General features: G+C 38.8%; 3 protein-coding genes across 7 annotated transcripts; 2 read left to right on the plus strand and 1 right to left on the minus strand.

Annotated features, from left to right (window-relative positions):
* Positions 1 to 78: 78 nt before the first annotated feature.
* Positions 79 to 3,523, plus strand: LOC105278159 (F-box/WD repeat-containing protein 4). Of its 2 annotated transcripts, none has more exons than XM_011337017.3 (7): positions 79 to 335; positions 1,773 to 2,078; positions 2,166 to 2,319; positions 2,386 to 2,570; positions 2,679 to 2,819; positions 2,992 to 3,139; positions 3,215 to 3,523. In XM_011337017.3, exons 1-7 carry the CDS (start codon positions 154 to 156, stop codon positions 3,353 to 3,355), a joined length of 1,257 nt encoding a protein of 418 aa, XP_011335319.2. In that variant the 5' UTR covers positions 79 to 153; the 3' UTR covers positions 3,356 to 3,523. The 2 variants fall into 2 exon arrangements, with proteins under 2 accessions (XP_011335319.2, XP_011335320.2); XM_011337018.3 differs by having other exon boundaries at positions 79 to 248.
* A 1,965-nt stretch (positions 3,524 to 5,488) lies between these two features.
* Positions 5,489 to 9,599, plus strand: LOC105278158 (FAS-associated factor 1). Of its 4 annotated transcripts, none has more exons than XM_011337016.3 (12): positions 5,489 to 5,670; positions 6,183 to 6,251; positions 6,331 to 6,628; positions 6,733 to 6,910; positions 6,988 to 7,288; positions 7,364 to 7,505; positions 7,616 to 7,761; positions 7,859 to 8,013; positions 8,384 to 8,579; positions 8,657 to 8,760; positions 8,832 to 9,157; positions 9,309 to 9,599. In XM_011337016.3, exons 1-11 carry the CDS (start codon positions 5,632 to 5,634, stop codon positions 9,154 to 9,156), a joined length of 1,953 nt encoding a protein of 650 aa, XP_011335318.1. In that variant the 5' UTR covers positions 5,489 to 5,631; the 3' UTR covers position 9,157; positions 9,309 to 9,599. The 4 variants fall into 4 exon arrangements, with proteins under 4 accessions (XP_011335318.1, XP_011335316.1, XP_011335315.1 ...); XM_011337014.3 differs by having other exon boundaries at positions 7,367 to 7,505; positions 8,832 to 9,144; XM_011337013.3 differs by having other exon boundaries at positions 5,490 to 5,670; positions 8,832 to 9,144.
* LOC105278177 (exosome RNA helicase MTR4) lies at positions 9,440 to 14,307 on the minus strand. Its single transcript, XM_026975445.1, has 10 exons — positions 14,098 to 14,307; positions 13,909 to 14,016; positions 13,180 to 13,422; positions 12,891 to 13,098; positions 12,530 to 12,796; positions 11,560 to 12,391; positions 11,313 to 11,485; positions 10,806 to 11,237; positions 10,165 to 10,702; positions 9,440 to 10,040 (listed from the first exon to the last, which is right to left on the minus strand). Exons 1-10 carry the CDS (start codon positions 14,175 to 14,177, stop codon positions 9,883 to 9,885), a joined length of 3,039 nt encoding a protein of 1,012 aa, XP_026831246.1. The 5' UTR covers positions 14,178 to 14,307; the 3' UTR covers positions 9,440 to 9,882.
* Positions 14,308 to 19,115: the final 4,808 nt, after the last annotated feature.

Genomic DNA, 19,115 nt, shown 5'->3' on the forward strand with positions numbered 1-19,115 from the left:
CAGCGCCGTGCGATTTTCTCCCTCGCGACAGCGTCGTGCGCATGCGTAAGCACCGCGGCCTGATATCACGCCTGACTCACTGCGTCCAGCCTCCAGTCGCGTCGCAGTTTGAATGAGTTTATTGTGCGCGTGTTACGTACAAGTACAACAAAAATGACAGATTCTTGGCTGGACAATTTACCGGAAGAAATATTGTTGGAAATTTTTGATTATTGTGATGTAATTGATTTGCTACAAATCAGTCAAGTGTACGAACGATTTAACGAAATTATATTATATATAATAAACAACCGATCAATTGTTACGAATCAAGTATCAACAAATTTTCGTAAAATGTTCGTATTTATTTATTGATTCTGGAATTAAACTTTCTCTATTCGAATTTAAACCAAACAAGTCATGCGGTTCAGTGTCTACAAAATATCAGATAATATTCATGATTTCATTGATCATTATAAATATAATTTCATATTTAATATATATCACTTCTTTTATTATTGAATATTGAATTGTAGTTTAACATCTGCAATAATGCAACAGTTATTAAACTTATTAAATACATAGCTTAAGGTGACCCTGGAGTGACTAATGAAACAGTGTTGCCATTTGCACACATACATATACAAAAATTACAGTTGAAATGCTTTTTATACAAATTTCGCAATTTGTACGCATAAAATTGCGGCAGTCTACAATCGGGATAAAATAAAGGAATATAATGAAGCTTTTCGAGTGACTTTAGAAGCGTAATAAAAGAGAATAGTGTACGTGAAAATCTTGTACATACTTATACATACCATTTCTTACATGCATACTATTATTCTTTTTTATGGCAGCTCCATCGCGAAAAAGTTGCCTAATCACTCCAGGATCCCCTTAATAGACAATTGTGAAATTTCTTTTCAATTAATGTTAAGCTTAAGCTGCTTTCTTATTTGATCTATTATTTATGTTTCTTATATATTCAATTCAATAAACGCCGCGTTTATTTATAAGTGCTACTCGTATTTATAAATACATTTGTAATTTGAAAGGCTACATCTATAATAATTTGCATTTGCATTTTGCATAGGCATACAGGGTGTAACAAAAGTCTGGAAACGGTCGAATATTTCATAAACTATGCATTTTAGAAAGAAATGTTTCAGACAAAAGTTGTAGGATTTAAAGTAGCGCATTGAAAATGTAAATACAAATTTATGCATTTAGTTAGTTTTGAGCTGGTTTTCATGCTGCTTATCAAGTTCGAAAATCATAACTCGAACGAAGAATACGTGAAGCTTGCGTTAGCGTGACCCCAGAAATGTTACTTAGAGCAAAGTTTCGTAAGAAGACTTAATAAGTGTTTAGATGTTAATGAACACCAGTTCGAACATTTAATAAAGTAAAAGAACAAAACGATAAAGTCTTTTAATTAATTTATCATTACTTGCAATGCATTCTACTTTAAGGTTTAAATGCGTATAACTTTTGATAGAAGCATTTTTCAAACAAATGTTTCAGATAAAATTTACTCGTTTTTTCCCGTAGAATCCAAATATGCAACATTTTATAGGCGGTTCCATTTAAGAAAACAAAGTTGACCTTCACATGACCTTGACAACACTCTTCAAGGTCATACTGATGTTGCTATGTAATGCGCTACTTTAAATCCTACAACTTTTGTCTGAAACATTTCTTTCTAAAATGCATAGTCTATGAAATATTCGACCGTTTCCAGACTTTTGGTACACTCTGTATGTTGAAAAATTTACGCGTGATTTATTTTTCAGATGTAATCCAATATTATCATACGACAATAAGTGTATTGTATCATATAATTGGCAATCTGGAAAGTATAAGCCAAATTACATAAAATACAATGAGGAAACAGTAATGCCATGGCTGCAAATGACAAAGGATGTGCTCTGGTGGTGCGGTGGCAAGAACTTTGTTGGTATTGAACGTAAGGATCAACTGACACAGAACAATTGGAACGAAAGCCTTTTTAGTCACAATCTAAAGTACTCACTGCATCTAATGTCAAAAGGGTTCTCGAAATTTGTCCTTTGCGACAATTTCATTATAAGTGGCCATAGGTGCGTTATTTAGATCGAATATTATTTATTACGATGCTTCTCCATTTTTCCTATGATAAATTATTTGATCATAGAAACTCTTTGCAGCGATGGCAGCATAATATGTTGGTCGGATACGTTAAGTGAAACCGGACCTCGTTTGCGTATTAAAAAATCATTAAAAAATGTTCATTCGTCCTACATCTATGCCATAGATGCAACATCGCGGAATGTCATTTCAGCTTCGGATAATACGATAAGGGTGAGGTTTAAATAATTTCCATGCAATATAACGATAAGGTAAACTGTAAAATCCGTTCTTGTTTAGATTCAGGAGAGTATAAGTACGTTAGCCGAACAGTCAGCAAACGATTACAGTACATCTGGGAATTGTATAGATATTAAGGATACAGTGCAATCGCTCGCAATTGATCCCATGGGGACGAAATTCGCCGTTGGATCAGGAGGATGGACCGACTTTCCGCCCCTTCACATAATCGATATTAACACACAGTAAATATAACTGATAAATATAACCAATCGTCGTCACGTGATGTATGATTGAATATGATTTTATCTAGCGATATTACAATTTGCAACAAGCTAATAGAAACATTTTAGGTACATGAACTCATCAATGGTACGTGAATGGAAGCACGGCGCCCAATGGTACGTGAATGGAATATTAGACATGGTTTGGGACAATCCCCACACTTTGCTCACTTGTGGCTACGATTCGAACATTCGAAAATGGGATTTGAGGTAAATTGAAATTTCTGTCCGTACTGAATCTCAACATTATCACGTTTATATCAAAGTTTAATGAAAAAATTTTCATTGAAAATCCAGTATGGGAAATCCGTGAAAATTGAAAGTGTAGGAAGCTAGTTATAATTATAATTGTAAGCTAAAACGCTGACGATTATGCCTTCAGAGCAGGGAAATGCGTGAGTACATGGGAGGATCCGGATCGTGCAACGGTATATTGCATCTCGTCGGATTATCAATATACCATGATTACGGGGATGGAGTATTCTGAAAAGGCAGTTCTGTGGGATCAGAGACAAAGAAATTCCGTTCAGGTTTGTATTAACTTCAAATTGCGTATATCTTGTACCTCGCAAGTTCATTACGAGTGTTCTTTTCGAAATTTCCAGGTCTATTACTTGAATCCGAAGTTGGCATCGCGACAACGAAGCAATCCAATCTATTCTCTGAGGTTCGACAGTAGCCATCTGTATTGCGCTACGGATAAAAAATTGGTCGAACTGAACTTCTCGGACCAAAACAATAATTAAAAATACTTATTAATGAGACACACCGTGCGTTCAAGAAGGTGTTTATGTAGTTCGTTGCGGAGAGTATCATCACATGCCCCAAGTGGTCGAGATGGTACCCATACAGCACGAAAACATTTCAGAAATATTTCAGAAGTATTTCATCTGACAGATGAAAGCATCTCATAAACATTGCAAAATGTTTCTGCAACAGTTATGAGACAACTCCGGAATAGCAAAATGTCCGCGACACTTGCATTCAAAACCTTATAGAAAGGTTGCTGAAAGGTATAGATCAATCTGCAACCTTTCTGAAATATTGCCGAAAGATTATTAAAATAGCTGAAATCTTTTTGATATATTACTAAAGGTTAATTGAAATAATTTTTAAACTTTCTTATTATGATGTTGCACACAAATTACAAAGCTCTTATTAAAATAAATTGAAAATACTTGAGAAATTATATTTAAATTTATTATACGAGTATTCAGAAGATTGCAAATACTAAAAAGTTATAATAAAAATTATATATAAAATGTATTTATTATTTTTATTGTACGTTTTTATTTAATATTTGCAATCTAATTAATATAATAAATATGCTTAATGAAAAAAATACATAATATATATAAGATGTATAGATATACACATACATAGCTAAACCAAGTATTCACCAAGTTTCCCTTTAAAAAGCGTGAATTGTTGGCACATTGACAAAGAGCCATTCTTATATTATATATTTTCCTTTTTCTTCCTCCAAATAGTTGGTTAAAAGGAAAGAATTATATAGATATATAATTCTCTGTTCAACCAACACTTATATTTGAAAGAAAAAAAGGATACGTGAAGATAATGCATTTTTTTGTCAACTGGTTAGCTTCACTAAAGATTAAATACTTGGTCTAGGTATATATATATATATATATATATATATATATATATATAATTTTACTTTTTACAATATTCACATTTTTTCAAATTTACTGCATGTGGTAGGTTTTAGAAACATTTCTGTTGCAACATTTCATATGACATATTGCGGAATCCTTTCAGAAATGTTGCATATGAAATGTGAAATCTTGAAATGATTTTAAAACCTTCCTGAAAGCTTTCTGTATTAATCGGTGCTGTATGGGTAAAGACGCCCGCACGGAATGAGGGAGGTCCCAGGTTTGATTCCTGGCGTGGGGTGATATTTTTCGCAAGAGTTTTTTTGAGTAACATAGTTCCTCTTTGAGTAGTAGTCTTTGTTCTAACCAGAGGTTGAGTACACGCTTTGTATCGTTTTGTTAAAACAAGTATTCCTTTTGGTAGTACAGTACAATGTTATACAATAAATAACACTGTCAAAACCAACAATAAAAGTTCTTTAAAATAAACAAAATTTTTTGGCATGCAATTAATAAAATTGATCCGACCATCAGATATTGCCAGTGTATCGCGATTTAAAATATGGATTTAAATGTTTTTCCCTCCCTTTAGCTAGAGTTTGTCTCCTCTACTGGAGGCATCTATCTTTGAAATAATTTAAGCACGAGTATTATTTTCTATAGTCGGACACATTGTCAACAATTCACACTGGAGAACGACATTGTTCACAGTATATACGTCTGTGTATTGTATTATATGTTATTTGTGTATAGAAACGAGTGACGTCGCGCGGTGAGAGAGATAAAGTACAAGATTCCGATCTTTCTCACTTTATCCTCGGACACGATTTTGCAAAAGAGAATGCCGAACCTCGCCATTATTTAGACGGGACTAAACAATTGTTGATGTTGCGTAGACGTGATAAATTATGAAAATTTAATATTTGTAATACTACTATATTGTTATTTACATACCTTCCTACCAAGCGGCAAAGGATGAAGAGAAAGCAAGACAGAAAATACGATATAAATAGGATCTAAGATAGAGGTTAGGTACTAATGTTCGCGAGGTGACAGAAAGGGTTGAGTTGAGTAAAAAGGTCCTGTATTATTTTATGAACAATGTAGAATTTTGAGATATTATTAAATAAAAAAATTGCTACTTCAGTAAATCTTAATATAAAAGTAATTCGAAAATCAACCGAATGCTACGATGTATCGATGTGCGATTTGCGATATATCGCGATTACTGCGATGTACAAGACGTCGAGTGTGCAGCATAGAAATTTGGTGGCCCTGGTTTGAGACGTCAATGGCTCGCGGTTGTTGTTCATGTTATTTGTAGTAGTTTTAAGATAATAAAAGGCAAGTGTCGCAACCGCGTAGAAGGGATCGTTCTGCAATTTTCGCGTCGGAATTTCGTTGCAATGGCTGAAAATCGGGACGCGGTACTGGCTGACTTTCAGGTAACCACCAGCTGACTTTGCAAAACTTCGCCCTCGCAACGCAAAATCATGTATTGCTAGGTTATGAATACGTTACGTGTGAATGACATTGACAATAATTGAGAGACAATTCGGACGTGGACAATAACTTTTACGTTGCGCCCGTTCTTCGCTAGGAATTGTCGGCAAGTTCCCGAGATTGGTCGAGTGATCGAACCGCGGTCACCCGTGTGTCGTATCGATGGTATAACAATTTGGGAAAATCGCCGAGACGTCTCGTTGATTCCTTTGTTATGCTCCGTCCCCCGTTTATGCCTTTGTTTTGAAATTCGAGAAATTCCTAGCTCGCGATCATCAGTGTCATCAGTGACGCGTCCGGATACATTAAACATCCTTTCGATTTTCGATCCGTTTCTCCCGATTCTGTAACTTGCTTGTCGATAATAATTTTCGGTGTCGTTAACCAGCGACAACCCTGGCAAGTTTTTGGGTTGAATTGTGAAGGCGCTGCTCAACTTCGTACTTACTTACAGGCTTGCACTGGAATCGATGATTTCGGGGAGGCTATCCTATATTTGGAAGAGACGAATTGGGACCTATTGGTAATTATTAACGCGATAAATTCGCAATTTTGACAATCCTCTTCGGTTCATTTAATAATGCATCTACTTATATACTCAGGCTGCAATAAATAAAGCCATGCCCCGCGGTACGCAACAGTTACCCTCTGAAATGGCTCCGGATATAGAAATGATAGAGGAAATTAAAGCGACTCCACGCTCCGCCTCGTCATCGAAGATACAAACGCCCCAAAGTTCGAGAAAGATAGCAATAAAAGCGGCCGATGCGACGAGTGCGGAGAGTGCGAAGCCAGGAACGAGTAGACCTAAGAGTTGCATGAGGAACAGAACACTTACATTCCACATTAATTACTTAGATAATGTTCACAAGATAAATCTGTCCGAGTTATCTACTTTGAGTAAGTCGACGGGCTGTTGGCCGTCCGCCACCGCGGTTTAACATTAGAGCTCGACATCTGGCGAAGCACACCCGGCGGTAGAAATATGGAAATGCATTTTGCAGGGGATCTTAAGCAATTTATATGGCACAAAACGAGCGTGGCGCCGTGTCAGCAGCACCTGCGAGGATGGAAGAAGGAACCCCAAGGCTTGCACACGACGCTGCAGACGCTGGACCTGCCTAGAGAAAACACGCTGTACCTGTCGTCGTTCTCGCAGGACGGCGATCTCGCCCACGAGACGTAAGCGAAACTTTATTTTGCTCCGATGCTATTCTGATTCTGCGATTGTTGTCGTTGTTGCAAACAAATCTGTACAGCAAACCTAACGTTTCCCGTTCAAGCGTGAGCGTCTCAGGTCGCATGACTCAGACTTACACGTTGAATGTAAAAGACGAAGTACATAACGAAACGTACAAGCTGAAGTTCCCCGGTACACGCACCGTGTTAGAAGTAAAGACGGACGTTTACTCGCTAACAGATGTGCCGGTGCGAAATCAGCAGTGGAAGGGCTGGCCTAGTTCGCTAAAGGACGATAACGTAGTACTGGCACAGAGCGGGATTTGTTATCCGGAGCACGATCTGTCGGTCGGAATGCTTCCCGCGAAGGAGGAGAAGAAGGTAGGGCTCGCTCGAGCCGGGAGCTCGAGTTCCCCCGTGAACGCAGCAGAATTTCTAACACCCGTGTCATTTCAGAAGGTTGTAGATTTAATTGACAGCGATAGTTCTATAGATGAGCCGGAGGACGCGGAGGAGTTCGAGGACGCGTCCGAACCGTTTAACGTCGAGGACGATATTTTCATAGACGATGTCAAGTCTACTAAAGTCGAACGTCTCAGTGAGTATTGCCGGAGAGGCATGGAGAGGCTGCTGCTGCTGCTTTTGCAGAATTTTTATATATAAAAATGTGATATTATTTTTGGTGTAATATTTTTTTCGTGAATACAGTGCCGGAAAACGTAGTGGATGAGATAATGGGCACGCTACACTTCGCGGAACAATTCGAGAAGCGATACGGCCCGGCGCATCCGGAATTCTTCGCCGGTACGTTCGAGGACGCTTTAAAGGAATCGTGTCTGAAACCGGCGAAAGAGGTTCGTCTCGCGCTCTCGGCGATGTCGCGGAAATATTATAATTGAAAGTAAAAACAAGTCATTAAAAATATGTGCACTTTTTCTTACATTGTTACAGAGAAAATTATTGGCTGTATATTTGCATCACGATAACAGCGTGTTGGCAAACGTGTTTTGCACGCAGTTACTAGGCTTCGAGACGGTGCTGCAACTTTTATCGGCGAATTTTATAGTATGGGGTTGGGACATCACGTACGAATCTAATAAAGAAAGGTACAGCTCGTGCGAATAATATAATGAAATAAAATAAAATTATATAATAAAATTTCGTTGACAAATCAGGAGAAATCGGAATTTAACGCGGACGAGATTTATGCAAACTTGGAATATGGAGACGTCTATAATTATTATATTTTAATTATTATAAATAATTCAATGATATAATTTCAAGCTCAGAACTACAATTTCAAACTTAGATCTGATTCGGATCGTTTTGAGATTATAATTGTGAATATTTATATTACATGCCAATTGGAATCTTTGAAAGTATGACACAAAGAAAATCTTAACTCCAATATTTAAATGTGTATCGATACGAAAGCTCGGCTAGATTCGTTTTAATTATAAACGTTTGCCTTACCAGATTTCTATATTCCGTAACCCAAACCCTTGGTACCGTCGGTTCACTGGCTATATCGGGCATAGACGTTGACACCTTGCCGGTCCTCATGATCATCATGAGATCTAGATCCAACACGGAGATATTTACGATCGTGCACGGCAATGTCGGGGTCAACGAATTACTAACAAATTTGGTACAAGCCGTAGACATATTTCAGGTAGGACACTTGTTTTACACACCTAACTTTCATATATTATTTAGACATTATTATTATTTTTTTTTTGTTCAATACAGGAACAGAGACGAGCTGATATTGGTGTCGAGGAAGAACGACAAGCTAGAGAAAGAGTCAAACAGGAACAAGATAGAGCGTATCAAGAAAGTTTAGCTGCCGATAGGTAAAATTTATTTATTTATTTATTTATGTCCAATAATGCAATACAATTTATAATTTAATGTTTTTTTTTAGAGCGAAGGAGGAAGCGAAACAGATGCAAGAGGAGCTCGAGAAGAAGCAGAAGGAGCAAGCGGAGAACGAGAGGCTAGCCGAGGAGGCGAGGAAAGAGGCCCACCGGCAGGCTGTAGAATCTAGTTTACCACCCGAGCCGCAGCAGGGGGCGGGCGACGGTGTGATGAAGGTGAGAGTGCGGCTTCCGGCTGGGAAATTCCTGGAACGTAAATTCCAACCGGACACGCCGCTCCAGACGCTCTTCAATTTTCTCATTGTCGAGGGCTACCCCACGGAAGAATACAAACTGCTGTCCAGCTGGCCTCGAAGGGATGTAAGTAGATGATGTAAGCATTTAAGTTCTCATTACGTAGATGTCTACTTACGTGTTCCTCGTATCTTTTTCTCTATGCGAAAAAAAAAAACTGAAGCGAAAAGCTGTTTCGAACGTGACGCAGTTGAAGTATGCTAAATATTTGTGTGTATGTTCGTTTCCAGCTAACATCCATGGACTCGAAGCTCACGTTGATGGAACTAAAATTTTGTCCGCAGGAAACGGTAATTTTAGAGGAACGATAAGAAGTAACTGTAATTAAATTCAAATGTAGGAATTAAGTGTCGCGAGTATCTTTAAAAAAAAATGTATTTATTTAACAACCTTTCGAAGTAGGAAATATTGAGTTCTGTTTATCTTGCAATTATACATTTTTACGCTGAACTTTTCTCGTACGATAAAGTCGTATATACATATGACGAATGTAATTTTATTTTATAAAAAAGTTCTTCTCATGCGTACGCATTATATTCCTTTAAATTCCCAAGAATAGCAATAAATACGATTAGATTCTTTGCAAAACAGATTTTTTAACAGTGGCCGTCCACGAGCGTCGAAACGCGGACGACTGGGCTATGTAAATAACGAACTAGTGATGAAAAATTTGTAAGAGTATATAATTCGATAAGGATCTGCGATCTAGGTATATATATATATATATATATATATATATATTATAAATCTAAAATTTTGTAACATTAATTTATTCGTTATTAATCTCGTTGCTTCGCGCATAAATTATAAATATAAGGAGGCAGCGAACACGATGTCCCGCTTTATAAGCTTGATCGCCTCGCTGAATTTATTTTCTAAATCTGTATTCCCGATACCTTTCGCAGCCTGACAGAGTTGCCGCAGCACTTCCTCCAGCCGCCGCATGCATCTGATAATAGATCCTGAAATATTATATTATTTTTATTTATTTTTATTATATACATTTATAGTTTAGACATGTACACATCAGGCAAGAAATTATTTACATCACCTCGGTAATGAAAGATACGAAAATATTAGTATTACCTTCGAAGATATCCGTCATCTTGCAAATTTGTAGGAACGTCGCGCCTTTGCACCAGGCGTATATCACGTCCATCAAAAACGGCTTGAATTTGTCGACGTACACGTGCTCGTCCAGTTCGAGATTAGCCTCGGTGGAGACCTTCGCTATCCTCCGGGCCAGGTCCTGCATCTGTCTGAGCGGGCCGCTCAACTCTTCCGTGCTTTTAGGCATCTCGTTCGATTTCTCGTCGCACACGAAGCAGCTGATCAACGCGACCATCTGCGGCACGTTCAGCGCGTTGAACAGGCCGTTGAAGATCATCTCGGTCATCAGCAGCTCGTCGGCGCCGTTCAGCTCGCAGGCCACGCGCCCCTTCAGTTCAATAACGTCGGACACGGTGCAGTACGCCATCCTCCTCAGAACTCGTTTCCTGCACTTGAGCTCGTCCATTTGGAGTATCGATTTCGCCTGCTTGAACTCCTGCTTCGCCTGCTTGAGCTGCGCAGCCAGTTCTTCCTTTTGCAAAAATTGCTTGTACAATGTGTCTACGTTGGCATCCTGCGAACGATTAAGTCGCGAATTATTTTCTTAATCGAATTAAATTGAATTGCACGCGTAAAAAATCAAACTTAAAAAATCAACGTTATATTGATTTGCCGACCTCGTGCAAGGAATGCGCGTAGAGTCTCTCCTCCAACGCCTCAATTTTTTTCACGATGTCCTTGAAGGCCTGATCCTCTATGTGCATATCCGTGATGGGATTGAGCAACGGCGGGCCCTTCGGAAACCTTTTCTTCACTTCTCGTATCGTTTTCAGTACGCTCTTTCTGTTGTCGGACGGCCTGAGGTCCTTCGGGTAATATATCCTGAGCGAGCTGATCTGCGAAATTAAATTGTGCACCACGGGAATCACTTCGACCTCGCCCTCCTCGTCCTCGCGACACGGGACCGGCGCGCCCTCCTTGGAGTCCTTGGATATGTGAAGCAACACATCGATAATGATCGTCGTCTTCTCCTTCGCCGGATTCTTCGGATTTTTTTTCTTAAAGTTTACTATGATGCCCCAGTCGAACGTCTCGTTCTCATTTTTCACCTGGGACATGAGTTAGAACGAGTTCGAAAAATCTTGCAAAATACATTACAAATAGATGATAATTGTAAAACACACTTTCACTAGTCTCCCAGGCTGCAAAAAGGGAACCAGGTACTCCGGCTGCGTTAGAAACGATCGGAATTCCGCGCTCAGCCGATCGAGCTGCTGACGTATGTCATGGTAGGAGGATATCTCCTCGTACCTCTCGACGGTCACCGTGTTGTAAGAGGTCTGCAGCTCCTGTACCTCTGAAAACACGATTACGGCGGTCAATAATGAATTTCCAACTTTTCGACTATCGAGAGTAACAATGACGACTCACTATTGTAGAGAGCCGGGATGCCAGCCTGATTCTGAAACTGGAAGAAGCTTCTTTCCAGCATGTACTCGGGATTGATCTCCTCCACTCGGAGGAGATTCAGGACCATGTTGTAGGTCAAGTGAAACGCGGAATTGATCGGATCCGGCTTGCCTTGGACGATGGCTTTGCCGACGACCGGACTAACTTGCTCGTCTATCATCAGTATGACGATCCCCTTGTCGTCGAGACCTCTTCTGCCGGCACGACCGGACATCTGAATGTACTCGCCCGACGTGATCCAGCGGAAGTCCTTGCCGTCGAATTTACGGGGTGCGGTGAAGAGGACGGTTCGCGCCGGCATGTTCAGACCCATCGCGAACGTTTCGGTGGCGAAGAGCGCCTTGATCAGGCCCTCGCCAAACAATATCTCGACCGTCTCCTTCAGGATCGGCAACAGGCCGCCGTGATGTATGCCTATTCCGCGTCGCAGCAGCGGCAACAGGTTCACCACCTGCGGCAGCTTCTTGTCCTCGTCGTTGAGAACGTCTATCGCGTTATTGAACACCTCGTCCACCAGCTTCTTCTCCTCTAGCGTGTTCAGGTCGAGTTTAGCCATTTGCATCGCGTAAACCTCGCAGTCCTTCTTCGAGAAACTGAAGATTATCACGGGCGCGAAGTTCCTCTCCATGATCATCTTCACCATCTTGAAGATGTTCGTCTGCCCGCTGTTTGACGCGCGCAGGCCGCCCTTGCGTCCCTTCGTGTCCCCCTTCGCCGCGTCGCCCATGTTCCGCAGGCACGCCATCGCGCGGTTGAAATTCTCCTCCTTGAACTGACCGTTCTCGTCTACAACCTGTTTTACAGATAGAGTAACTTTTAGTGCCTATTTTTATTTCTCACCCTTCAATTTTTATTATCACCCTTAAATGCGCTCGATTTTTATTTTAAATTATAATATTAATTTATATATTAAATTATAACATATACTGACCAGATGAATGCCATCGCCACCGACCGGAAATATGTAATGCTGCAGTGGAGTGGGTCTATAATCGGTAGTCACTACGTGACACGGCTGCTTGTGCAAATGCGTCACCCACTCGGCAAATTGTCGCGCGTTCGGTATCGTAGCGGAAAGAAATACGTAGTGTACGTTGTCCGGCAAGAGTATAAGCGTCTCTTCCCACACCACGCCCCTCTCTTTATCGCGCATGTAATGGATCTCGTCAAATATCACCCAACCGACCTCACGCATCACCTATATTATCATTTATTATATAAAATATATTTTATTAAAAAATAATTTGATAAAATATTTAAAAATAATTTAATAAAATATTAATCAAACGAACCTCTGAACCCCTGTAAAGCATGTTACGTAAAATCTCGGTGGTCATAATTAACACGCTGGCTGTTGGGTTGATGGTAACGTCGCCCGTAACCAGCCCGACGTCCTTGAACTCCTCGTGAAATTCTCTGTACTTCTGGTTGCTCAGTGCTTTGATCGGAGTCGTGTATATTACCCTCTGCTTGTCTCGAAGCGAACACGCTATCGCATACCTATGTGCAAAATAAATGAGGTGGCACGAGGGAGGAAATTTTCCTTTTTAAAAAGAAAATCAGATTTGAAGTAACGCTTACTCAGCCACGACGGTTTTGCCAGCGGACGTGTGTGCAGAAACGAGGACCGACTGATTGTTTTCAATACATAAGATCGCCTCTTTCTGGAATGGATCGAGGATAAATTTATATTCTTTCGCCGGTTTGCCCTGGCTATGCTCCAAGGGTATGTATTCCTGATCAGGAGGGACGGCGACTTCATGCGTACAAGATTCCATCCCATCTATAGTGTGTGTTGTTATGCGACATGCTACCTCCTCCAAGCTAGGGTCAAAATATTTTCTCCAATATTATATTAGTAAATAAGTAAATAAAACCGAACGTTTTGTAACATCGTGACGTATTTCTCTCGTTTCTATGTTGTGTAGTTTTGTATACATAAATAAAAGTAACATATTATTATATGTAATTTATATTAAAATTGTTAAGCAATAATTGTTACGGATAAATACAGTTTTGTAACGCATTTACTCCGGTTATTGTGAAAACGGAAGGAATAAATGGTCTCTTTGTGTAATAATATATGTGAGAACAAATCTATTTTCTTTTAATACATATCGCGATATTTTCTAGCTACAATAGAAGCTCCAGAATTTACTTGCACAAACGTGACTAATTTTCTCATTAATTATAATAATTTTATGAATATTTAATGCTTCAATATTAGCTTAATTTAACCATTTTATTAAAAAACTCAATTTAATTCTACTTTTCAACAAAATCCGAAATAAGCGCAACGTAAAGCCTTACTTGATGTCATCCAGAATCGACTCTTGTCGTAACTTTTTGACGACGAGTGATTTGTCATCGTCCGCGTCAAGTTGTCGCTTTACTCCTGCTTCTGCTGGTTCAATTTTCCTGTAACACACTATTGTTTTAAGTAAACGAGCCACGAGGTTATGCAGAGGTTACGAACCCAATTAAGAACTGTTTATTTACTTTAACGCGATCTCCGGTATTTCTATATCGTCGTTCGACTCATCGAAAACGTCAAATAAATCTTCACCAAAATTTGCCATTATTTATGTCGTGTGTAAAATCGTCCTCGCTGCAACAGTTTCTCCACGACGCTGCCGTAAATGTATGTACAAGTGTATTTAACTTTTCGGCACATACAGCGCACCTAACTGCACAATTTTCTACACTACTCGCATCTTTTTCCCGTGTTATTAAAACCGAGTCCACATGCTCGCTGTTGAATCACAGGACGATATTTTACACTCCGTTCTTAAACGAGATAGGAAAATAATCTTTCAGATAATAATACTGCTCTCTGATTGGCTATCAAGTATCTCGTACAGTTAGAACCTTAATGTAAGAATGGCTGTGAATACCGGCCATACTCTTCATTTCTCAAGCAGATACTAGAGGTTCGTAGCGGCGTTTTTTGGAACTAAAACTAGGGAATAGCACATCAAAATGGCAGATTGTCCTTTTGAATATTGCACGATTAATGTTAGTTTACGTCATCTATTTTTTTAAATTTGTAAATTATCGTTATTAATTAGTTCTTGTCTTTCAACTAATTAGTTTATTATTATACCTTTTCGCCGAATGATACATCATAAATTCCCTAGCGAGTCGATATTTTTCGTTAGTAATATACGCGTCAGGAATGGCTCTCCTCTTGAAGTAGTAATTCGTACGATACGTGATTGTTGATTGTTAAGAACGGAGAAGCTCGGAGAAGTTGAACAAAAGGTATATATATGCTGTACAGCGTTAATAATTCCGATATTGATAATAAAGTTGTGAACAGTATGACATTTATATAAATATCACATGTATAAATCAATAGAAAACATGATTTTTGATGTTTACATTGTCAGTGAAAGGGATACGGTTTTATCACAATATATTTATTTATCGTATTTGCCACTGTAATAAAACAATTAATGCAATAACATTTAAAATTTATATTTTTCATATTTCATAATTTAACGAAATATTATTTCAAATGACAAATTTTATATTATAAAAACGTCTTCGGATTTATTTAAAAATTTCGAGTATAATTTTACATATTGCATCATTTTACATCCCATCAGCACATAAGCTTCCAGTTTTATTGCAGGAATGTTGCAACATTACAAGTTGCAATGTAATTTTGCAGAGATATTACAGAGATATACAATTGCAATATTGCACCGAAATGATCCTGCAAAGTTGTATGCGTTTTCGCTCCGCACCACTAGGTGGTGCATATGTCGAGCTCTTACTCGACGTTAAGATTTAGCTTCACAGTTATATAAGTACGTGCCTTGGCACGATAATAATTTTTCTGAGAATGTTTGCACTTGCGGCAGAGGTTCCCATGGACAACGCCACGCACGCCGCAAGCATTCTGAGGTCATTAAATTTGCCCATTTAATCATAATTAAGCATTAGCTAAAAAACAGATTACTTTATAACATTGGACCAATATAAATTACTCTCTTTTACTATACGATTATATTTTTTGCAATGTTGCTGCAATGTTTCATTGCAATGTTTCCTAGGGCGGACATTTCAACGTTACTGCAATGTTGCAGAAACATTTCGAAACTTCCATGCAATATTGCATCTTTCAATGTAAGATTTCTGCAATCTTTCGGCGCTGTATGGGATGTTACATCAAAAATAAATGTTGGAAAAAAATAAATTACTTGAAAAATAATTACTCGGGATGCTAAGGAGTCGGAGACGTGTACGTGAAACTCTTTCCCAATCAACTGTATCGTCCATCATAGGCAAGATGGACCGATCAGTCGAACATTGCGCGTGAATTCGAAATCGAATATTGCCGAATTCCGGCGGCTTTCGATAACTTCGACGGCGCGTACCGGGACAATTAATCACTATGCGTCTTACGACCGGTTCGGGCAAGACTTACAACGTAACGCGATGTTGTTGGAACGAAATATAGGAAGGTGTAAAGGACGAAAGCGGTCGGCGGGAGCGGCGGAATGGCAGTGGACCGACAACCGCAAATGAGAATGGCAGAGGGAACTACGCTGTTCCACGCTTCTCCGGTGACCGATGAGGCCAATTCTGCGAACCACATTTGCTCCATTCCGAGGCTGTTGCTCTAAACTTTTCTGTTGATTGAAATGAAGGAATTGGAATTCCGCGCTGCATTTCCTTTGTTCGGGTTAGGCATCAATTAGACTTAATTGGCATGCACGAGGTATGTATATAATTTTGTTTCTATTGTCAGCGTGGTACATGGTAATGCTTACTCTTAATATTACTTTTCACTGTAAGATAAATATGATAAGATAAGTTAAATATAAAGTTAATTGTTGAATAATTAATAAGTTAATATTCTGGAAAGAGTTTTGTACATTCAGCGATGAAACATCATAAAAGTGCTTTATTAATCTCGTTTTGCGTGAGCGTTACATTAATTATAGCGTTGTTTAAATTTCGTGTATGGAATTCATAATTGTCTGAGTTAGAACGAGTTGAAAACTCGTACAAATTTGACCGACAATGACGCTCGCTATATGTATAATACTTAAAAGTTAGGGCAAATCTAATTAAAAAAAGGAAGACAAGATTGAGCCGTAAAAGAAACCTTTATCCTTTGTTATAAAATAGATAAATGAAGATGTTAGTGAATCACGATAAAATTAAATAACATAAATGCATTCTCCGTGAAATTTTTTAAATAATATTCCGATAGAAATTAATTATTAATAGAGAATCCCCTATTATGAGATATGCTCCTAATATGAGATAATGGGGTTTCTGCTAAACCAGTGAGCACTATCTATTAGTTCCACCATGAACTTATTACTCTTGGTGTAAAATGTATTTAGTGAAAAATTCATTGTTCGTTATTGCGTATTAGCCTTTGCAAGAAAAGATTTGTGAAATTGTGAACATGTCAAAGGAACTTGAGGTAAGTCTTTAAACCTTGTTTATTATATAATAAGGAAATGGTTGGCAATAAATTCAATATGCAATGATAGAGTAGAATTGTAGTAACAGGAAAATACGCGATTTGTTGAATTGCTTAATTGTAGAGGTTAGATTTCATGATCGCGGAACCGCTAGACGTGTGGCTCGTATAATGAGACATTCAGGGTACTCTTAATATGAGATGATTATTGCTCGAATATGAAGATTATGTAGCGTAATAAAAAGAAAGAAAATACTACTTAAGGTTAAAGAAAAGTTAATACGAATTTATATTACGAAGTTTTGTGTATTTAATTTTTATAGAATCTGACTATGGAGGTTAGAGATACGAGGAAGCGTCGACAGTGGAATCGTGAAGATTTGGCGAAGGCTGTGGCAGCAGTATTTTTATAAAACTATCTAATAAAGTTTTTTAATTGCAATACTGATGTATTTTGCACTTTTAACACCGATTTCTCGAGGTATCTTATATTAGGAGCACACTTTCTCGATCCTGCGTAAAGCTCTTTTTTCAAATGTTTTTAATTTTCAGAAAAAATAATATTTAAATTAGATTTTTCATTTTACCAACCTAAAGCTTATTAAATTCTCTTCAAGATAACGTATTACATTTTAAAATTCTGCCTATAGATTTCCTTACATTCGGCAAAATCGATATGGTATCTCATAATCGGGGACTTTCCTCTATTAATTAATATTTTAATAGAAAAAATTGTAATACGAGCAAACTGGAACTATATTAAAATGTGAACAAGTTCAGGATCGATTTGAAAAATCGTGAAGATGCAAAGACGTAACATACGGAAAAGGAGTTGTAAATATCGTTGGGAGCCAGTCACCCAATGCTTAAACTTCCAAGTATGGGTACTCATGCAGGCCGCTTGATTTGTATTCGCCAGTTAAAAGTTGCGCCATAGTTATCTGTTAGGCAAATTACCACAAAGTAACTGGGACTGTCTGTTGATACGGAACAGCTTATCTAGCGTGAACGTAATATACGATTGCTGAATCCAGTTTGTAAAACCGAACTTTATCCCGGCGACAAAATTCAGTTTCCACGCTAGATTCGACCGTTTTCAACGGCTCTCGACAATATTTTACGCGTGACAATTTAATTGGAACTTACACAATTGTTACTTCGAAAAACGAAAGATGATCCTGTAAGATCGAGTTTTCTTCCTTGATCTGTCGATGATACGGCCGCACTGATTGCTTTTCTCCTCGCTGTAAAAACGTTTATGAGTCGTAAAAATTTCGCCGCGCCCTCAACTTTTATTTGATGGAGATTTTAACGTTTAGTGGCTTAGGTGCATAAAGCGTACTGCGTAAGCGGTACATGTGAACGCGATTGACGTATCGCGTAAACCGACCTCGAGCCGATAACGATCTGATACCGGCAGTGGCCGGCGTATATAACTTTTGAGTAATCTGCCTTACATCATCGCGAATCATAGGGAGGGCAGAGAAGTAGCACTTACATCTGGAGAATCTTTCATCCCCCTAAAACAGACTCTGCAGACGATGCACCTTTCCCGAATAGCTCCAATATCTTTTTTTTTTACGATCGCGTTCTGCCTCGCTTGGTTCTTCACTGTGTAGTTCATATCTATTTCCGCGAAACCATAAAATTGCGGTGCTCCCATTTCCGTTAGCCCTTGAGTGTACAGATAAGCGGCGGGATTCGGAGCCCTTATCCGTACGATGCACCGTCAACGTCTCGATAATCGCTCGAGAACCACATTAACCGGCCACATTCGCAAGATGTGCTTAGATCGTTTATCACAGTAATTGATGCAGCTGGCTTTCCCCGACTTTACGGGTGGTAAATAATCACGAAGCTGCAACGCGAATATATAGCCGCGCCGTAATGACCCATTCCCGGGGCGAAATTGAGTCGGTCAGTGTTAAAAAATTCCCTTTATCGTCCGGCGCGTGATCATCGCTTCCTCTCTCAGACAGATTACGTCAAATATCAGGGTCTTATAATATCACGCTGGTAAATCTTGTTACCCGTAACAAAGGCGATACGATCGTGCATATACGGCATGACGTGA

This window comes from Ooceraea biroi, chromosome 2 (genome assembly GCF_003672135.1).
Source record: "Ooceraea biroi isolate clonal line C1 chromosome 2, Obir_v5.4, whole genome shotgun sequence".
Classification (NCBI taxonomy): domain Eukaryota; kingdom Metazoa; phylum Arthropoda; class Insecta; order Hymenoptera; family Formicidae; genus Ooceraea; species Ooceraea biroi.